Source organism: Phacochoerus africanus, chromosome 4 (assembly GCF_016906955.1).
Source record: "Phacochoerus africanus isolate WHEZ1 chromosome 4, ROS_Pafr_v1, whole genome shotgun sequence".
Classification (NCBI taxonomy): Eukaryota; Metazoa; Chordata; class Mammalia; order Artiodactyla; family Suidae; genus Phacochoerus; species Phacochoerus africanus.
The window spans coordinates 13,714,410-13,721,511 of record NC_062547.1 but is presented as its reverse complement, the minus strand read 5'-3'; the positions used below and the strand labels follow the sequence as shown (position 1 = coordinate 13,721,511).

The window sequence follows — 7,102 nt, the reverse complement described above, 5'->3', positions numbered from 1 at the left end:
ACCACAGGACGGGGAACCCCAGAGGATGCTGCCCCGGGATCCAGGAGCCATGGAGGAGGAGAGGCCGGGGGAGGGGACGAGCCTGGGAGGCAATCTGTTCTCCTGAAGCAGCAAGCGGGGAATTCCAGGATGAGGGAGGGAGACCCGCGTCTGCTGCCGATGGATGGCTGTGTCCTTGGAACAGAGTAAGTGGGCTGCTGAGGGTCTGTGGGAGAGCATGGGAAGACCTTGGGGCTCAGAAAAATGAGTCTGGTTAAGAGAAGCTGGGGTGATTTCCCAGTGGGCGGGATTGAGGCTGGAAGCAGTAAGAAGAGAGGCAGTTCCGACGAGGGGGTGAGGGGAGGACAAGAGAGGACAGCAAGTGGGCACCAGAGGAGCGAGGGGCCACAGAGGATGCGGGGTGGATGGCGGGCTGAGACACTGGGTGTGTCATCACGCTCAGCCTCTCTGCCTGACCAAGTGTGGGTGTGGGCTCCAGCCGGGGCCAGAGGGGAGAGTGGAATGTTTGTGGAAAAGGATGCTGGGATTATGGGTGTGCACCAGGGGTGAAAGATGGTGGGGCAGTCCTGCAAGGGGGCTCTGCAGGAGTGCATGTGCAGAAGGAAGCAGGAGAGAAAACCGGGGATGTGTGAGAGCAGGGCAGGGCGAAATATGGGGGAGTCGCAGAAGAACAATGCACGGGTGTGTGAGAGAGAGAGAGAGAGTGTGTGTGTGTGTGTGTGCATGCATGTATGTGAGAGAGGGAGATGGGACTGCTAGGAGTGAGGAAAAGGGGTGTGCAAACGGCCAGAGCGTGTGTGCATTTTTTCTTAGAGAGTTATTCAAAGGTGGGGTGTTTGGTGCTGAGGCGTGGGGGTGGGGCTAGGAGAAGCAGCAAATGCATCCAGCCCAGGACAGACACCCAGGCAGAGGGTGGGTCGGGGCGGGAAGGTTAGTGAGAGACAGCAACGTGAGGATGGAGTCTGTTGCCCACACTGGAGAGGCAGTAGGCAGAGAACTTTGTGGTTGGTGTCAAAGCGGAAGGGGGAGAGGCGTCAAGGAACCGAGGAGAGAGGACAGCAGGGAAGAGGGGGCAGTGGCTTTCTCTGCCTGAGTGCGCTCCTTGTTGACACAGGGAATTCTGCTTCCGCCTGCTGAACACAGAGTCCAGCCGCGGGAGAGATGTGGGCTCCGGAAACCAGTCACCTGAGCTCTCCTAGCTGACCCTCATCCTGCACTTCAGGGACACATGGCTTTTTCCAGCCGCATCAGCCAACAGCGGGGCTCTCCTGGGGTCCTCCCCTCCCTGGGGAAAGAAGCCTCCCTGGGGATTTCAGTATACACTGAGGCTGAGGATTGAGGTTTTTAGAGGCCCATGGAGACCCCCTCCCCCACCGGGCTCCCTTCCCCAAACACCTACAAAGGACCCTCTTGGACCAGAGCCCACTGAGCCACCAGAGAAATGGCCTCTGAGACCTTGAGTGCAGGAGACTCAGACACAGCCCTGGCCTGCTAATCAGTCCCAGACTTGGGACAGGGCCTGGGGGTTTTCAGATGTGCCAGGACCTTTAAAAGGCACTTTCCACTCCCCCTCCCACCTCTCAGATATAGTCCAGAGAAGAGGAGCCAGCAGTCATGAGCGAGAGGGGCACAGAAGACCTGCAGGAACCCTTCCCCAATCTGCTGGCAGCTGGTCCTGCCCCATCCTCGCCCCCTTCCTTTCTCAAGTTTTGATCATCTTCTCTGGTCATCCCTGGGAGACCTCAGCTGGATATACTGTCTCCTAGGCTCCCAAGGGGACTTCCTGTGGAGCTCACCCAGGGAGACCTTGGGTGCTTAGTGTCTCCTGGGAAAGGCTTGAGCAATGGTACCACGTGTTTCCAAGCCCCACCTTCCAGGGCTCTGGCCCTTGATGCAGCTGCCTTTCTGAGCCACTGACTCTTGATTCCATGGACTCAGCCTCGGCCCCCATGGGCTCCCTTCAGCACCGCGGTTGCCAGCAGCCTGAGATGGGGGACACCTGGTTCCAGCTGCCCTGGCCTGGACCCCCTAACCCAGCCACGCTATTCATTTCCCTTCTGCTGGTGGCTGGGGCGATGCCCTCAGAGGCGGGCACCAGCTGCCCGGTCCTTTGCACATGCCATAATCAGGTGGTGGACTGCAGCAGCCAGCGGCTCTTCTCCGTGCCCCCAGACCTGCCCAGGGACACCCGCAACCTCAGCCTGGCCCACAACCGCATCTCCACAGTGCCACCCGGCTACCTCACGTGCTACATGGAGCTCCGAGTGCTGGATTTGCGCAACAACTCCTTGGTAGAGCTGCCTCCGGGCCTCTTCCTCCACGCCAAGCGCCTGGCACACCTGGACCTGAGCTACAACAACCTCAGCCACGTGCCGGCCGACATGTTCCAGGCGGCCCACAGCCTCGTGCACATTGACCTCAGCCACAACCCATGGCTGCGTCGGGTTCACCCGCACGCCTTCCAGGGCCTGGCGCAGCTCCGGGATCTGGACCTCAGCTACGGCGGCCTGGCCTTCCTCAGCCTCGAGGCCCTCGAGGGCCTGCCGGGGCTGGTGACCCTGCAGATCGGTGGCAACCCCTGGGTGTGTGGCTGCACCATGGAGCCCCTGCTGAAGTGGCTGCGGAACCGTATCCAGCGCTGCACAGCGGGTAAGGGAGGGGGCCCTACCCCCTGACAACAGAGGCTCGCAGGGGAGGAAGGGACTTGAGACCCTGTGCACGTGGTGAAGGCCCAGACCCGGGCTCCCTCCTTGTGCACCTGGGCCTGGCACTGCTCAAGTATTTGCCAAGTCCTTGCTGTGTTCTGGGCTTAGGGACCCGCACTGATGAAACAGACAGCTACCCCCGGCCCCGCGATACTTATGACCTAATAAGGCAGACAGGAAACAAACAAGTAAGAACAGCTCATTAATAATAGACAGGGTTGGACTTTCTGTGTGGCTCACAACAAAATAACCGACAGTATTTACTGAGTGCCCAGCATGACCTTTGAACTTGGCAGGTGTCGTCTCCCTGGACCCCACTTTTATTGTCCCCATCTTACAGGTGAAGAAACTGACATTTAAAATAATGAAAAGACTTGGCCAGAGTCACTCATTTAGAAAGTGGCAGAGACATGGATAAAACCCAAGTTGATTTGACTTCTGAGCTCTGTTCTACTCTACCAGACTGCTTTTTAAGTGTGCTAAGCAGTAGAAACTATTTATTTTAGTAGTTCCTCTCTGTCAGGCCTCTAAATATATTATGTTTTAGCTCATCTCATCCTCTTAAGAACCCTGATGATACACACACACACACACACACGCACAAGGAAACCAAGGCACAAAGAGGTTCAGTAACTTGCCCAATATCCCACAGCTATTAGAGGTTGGAGTCAGGTTTCGAACCCTGGCAGTCTGGTGGTATCCTGAAGAATCAGGGTTGCAGTTCTGGGCTCACCAACGGGCTTCAACAGAGTTTGCAAGGTCTGGACATGGGGGGGTAGATCTGAAAAGAGAAAGCGATGTGGCCATTTAACCAGCCAGACCCAACTGTGGGTGGACCGGGAACTGAAGGAGCCAGAATCACGGAGGTTCCATGGGTGCCCAAGCCTGGCCCACAGGCAGTCAATGTTCCCCTGTGGCCCCCAATCCCCAGCTGGCCTGCGTGGCAGCACTGAGCCTCAGCAGGAGGATAGGCCTCATGGGGGGCACCACCCAGGGCCTCTCCCGGAGCCTGGGCTCACAGTGTGTTCAGAGCAAGCAGTGCAGAATGAGGCGGGAGGGAGAAGAGGACTGAGTGGGGAGCCCAGGATCAAAATAGATTGGGGGGGAGGGGGCTGTAGGTCACGATTCCAGTGTTCCCACGGAGCTGTGGGAGGAAGTTCTCTGGAATCAGAATAGCTGGGGACTGCAATGGGGCAAGGATAGGGGGCAGGAGGGGGAGGCTGCCTGGAGCCATCTCCCAGCGGCCCACCCTCTGCCGGCTGCACCCTCTTCTCCTGGGCACTGAGGAGAGGAAGGGCTTGCTGTTTCCTGCACACAAAGGGGCTCCTCCTGCTGTGGGGTCTTCAAGGTCCCTGCTGCCCTGCAGAAGAAACACAGGCTCCTACCGAGCAGGCCAGGGGCCCAAGGTCCCATCAGTCCCATCACTGCAGGCTCAGGTCAGTACAGGGAAGGGACCAGAGCTTCAGAGAGGGAAAGTGACTGGCCACTGGCCACAGCTAGAGACGCAGCTTCCCTGTTCCTCCCCAGAACACACTTTGCACAACATAACGCTCTCCAGGAAGTGTCCTTGCCAGTGGAGGTAGGACTAGATGATCTTCTTCCCACTGTCTTTTTATGCTCTTCCTCCCTTTTTCTTCATGGGATTCCCTCACTTTTGAACAAATCCCACTAGAGTTCTCCTGGGATATAAGTCAACTTCAAGACGGGTCCCTTGACTTAGCAGAGGGCTTTGTCAGCCTCCTCCCACCCCCACCCCTGGCTCCCGTCCTGCACGCTGCAAGTTCTACAGGTTGTCCCCACATCCTCTAGCCTCGCCGTGCCTCATCACCACCTCACGCACGCACACAATAGACCCTGGGGTTCGACATCCTCTAGTTCCAAGAGAAGAGCCCCTTAGTGGTCAACTCCAGGCACCACCTTGTCCTAGGCAGGGTCTGGAGCACTGTCCACACAATCTAGAGAGACCCCTCAACCTGGGGTGTGGAGAAAGTTGATCCTTCCTCTGAACCTGACTCCCCTATTTCTAAGGATAATGATCCTTGTCTGTTTCTCAAAAGGATCAATCCAAGTTCATCATCTTATTCTTTGCCCTCAAAAACTATATACAGCTTTTATGCACCACATCATTTAAAAAGCTCCATCATTTAAAAATTCCTTCATGTTGATTCTCTTGGACAATTCAGATTTTCCCCTTCTTACATTGCCCCTTTCTTCAGAAAAGCAAAAAAAAAAAAAAAAAATACTTGCCCAAGATGAGACCTTGAATAATATTTATCCATAGAACAGAGAAATGTCTGGCTACTAGAAAGCCAATGCCTGGCACCATATGGCAGAACTGCTACCTGCCTGCCATTCTCACTTCCCAGACAGAGAAAGATGAAACCATTGATAACCACCAGGCACCTGTACAAGTGACCCTGGAAGGATGAGGTGGGACCGTGAATGATGGAGAGAACAGTTATCCCCCTGAAGGAGAGGCCCTCCTCCTACAGAAGTCTACGTGCAGAATACGACCGCCACTGACCCACCCAGAAAGACAAACCTGGGATGATAATAAAAACATAAGATATCATTATCTATCTAAACTCATGGACTCCTCACTACAACCCTATGACATGGGTGCTTTTACTATCGTCATGTTACAGGTGAAGAAACCAAGACACAGGGGGGTTAAATAACTTACACACATCATACAGCTAGGGGGTGGATACAGAAGAAATTTGAACCCAGGTCACTAGCTCCAGGGTCCATTCTCTTAACCCTACACTGAGGGGATCTGGAAAGGCCACATGGAGTAGTAGGAAGACCCAATGCTTTTAGGCTGGACAGAGTCATTCGTTCACATATTCATTTAACAAAGGCTAAATGACCACTTCCTTGGACAGGCCCCTATCCTGGGACGAAGGATACCACAGGAAGAGCTCATGTTTGAAGGGACGAGACAGATAATAAACAAACTGTGATAAATACACTGGTGAAAATTAAGCAAAGTAGGTAAAATAAAGAATGCCCGGAGAAAGGTGAGGCGGGGGTTGCTCTTTTGTGGAATCATAAGGAAGGCTTCCCTGAAAAGGTGATGTTCAAGCAAAGTCCCAAAGGAAGTGAGGGACTGGGCTGTGCAGAGACCCAAGGGAGAAGCATCCTCACGAGGGGACCAAGGCAGAGGGCCCCCCCTCCCCACCCCGAGAAAGGGGACTTGCTCTGGGTGATGAAAGAGTGACTGAGAGGTGGGCATGAATGAAGCAGCGTAAACGAGGAGAATGAGAAGGATGGGGAAGGTCCTTGGGGGAAGGAGAGGAAGGCAGGGGAGGGGTTCAAGCTAAGAGTGACATGGCAGGACTTCAGGCTTAAAAGAATTGCTCAGCCACCTGTGTCGAGATGGTTTAAGGGCAGAAGCCTAGAAACCAGTTGGGAAGCTATTGTAAGAGATGTTACGGACACCCCACAAAAAACCCAGATTCACCTTTAGCCGTGGCTACTGAACTTCAGGCAAGTGACTAAAGTCTCTTTAAGGATAATAAAAATAGATATAAAGTAGATATAAAAAACCTTCCTTGAGGGTTGTTGAGGGCCCTCAAGAAGGTGAGTACAGCTTTGGGTACTTGGAGGAAACTCAGTAGAAACCCCACTTCTCCTGGGAGGGCTGGGGGCGCTCCCTTTCCGCTGACTCCTCCAGGCACCTCACCCTCCCTGGGGTCTGTGTTGCAGATTCTCAGCTGGCTGAGTGCCGGGGGCCCCCCGAAGTCGAGGGCGCCCCACTCTTCTCCCTCACTGAGGAGAGCTTCAAAGCCTGCCACCTGACCCTGACCCTGGACGATTACCTCTTCATCGCGTTCGTGGGTTTCGTGGTCTCCATCGCATCCGTGGCCACCAATTTCCTCCTGGGCATCACAGCCAACTGCTGCCACCGCTGGAGCAAGGCCAGTGAAGAGGAAGAGATTTGACATGGGTGCCTGGTGACCCTCCACGCTGCCGACCACCACTGCCGCTGGCCACTGGACCCCCTCCCTGGCTGCCCGCTCTGGCTCTGTGGGGCCCCATCCACCTCTGTCATGGCTCGAACAAGGTCAGGACTCCACCTTTGTGTGAGCTTCGACTGTGGGCCAGGCACTGTGCTAGGAACTGGGACCATTAGGTGAATCTGACCTAGACCCCGCCCCTCAAGGCACTTACCTCTGGTAGAGGACAGAGATTCCAAAACTCTTCCCTTAAGACCTTTCATCAGCACACTAAGCACATAGTCACGGAAGCTCAGAGGAGGGCTCATCACCCGTGTCTAGAAAAGTCCAAGAGAATTACAAAGTGGCTTGTAAACTGGGTCATCCAAAAAAATGTCTGCTTTGCCAGTAGACAAAGAAAGGCAGATAGGAGCAAATGACAGAGTCCAGGGTATGCAT

The 7,102-nt window shown here is 54.8% G+C and overlaps 1 protein-coding gene across 1 annotated transcript; it reads left to right on the top strand.

Moving 5' to 3' along the window:
- The first annotated feature begins 1,386 nt into the window (after positions 1-1,386).
- Positions 1,387-6,649, top strand: LRRC55 (leucine rich repeat containing 55). Its single transcript, XM_047774157.1, has 2 exons — positions 1,387-2,649; positions 6,414-6,649. The coding sequence occupies exons 1-2, from the start codon at positions 1,929-1,931 to the stop codon at positions 6,647-6,649; spliced, it is 957 nt and encodes a 318-aa protein (XP_047630113.1). The 5' UTR covers positions 1,387-1,928.
- Positions 6,650-7,102: the final 453 nt, after the last annotated feature.

What these genes read in the sequence shown, in the direction of transcription:
- LRRC55 (XM_047774157.1), top strand. Translation starts at nt 1,929, where the DNA reads ATGGACTCAGCCTCGGCCCCCATGGGCTCCCTTCAGCACCGCGGTTGC. An exon ending in TATCCAGCGCTGCACAGCGG is followed by an intron (nt 2,650 to 6,413) that starts GTAAGGGAGGGG and finishes TCTGTGTTGCAG; the next exon opens with ATTCTCAGCTGGCTGAGTGC.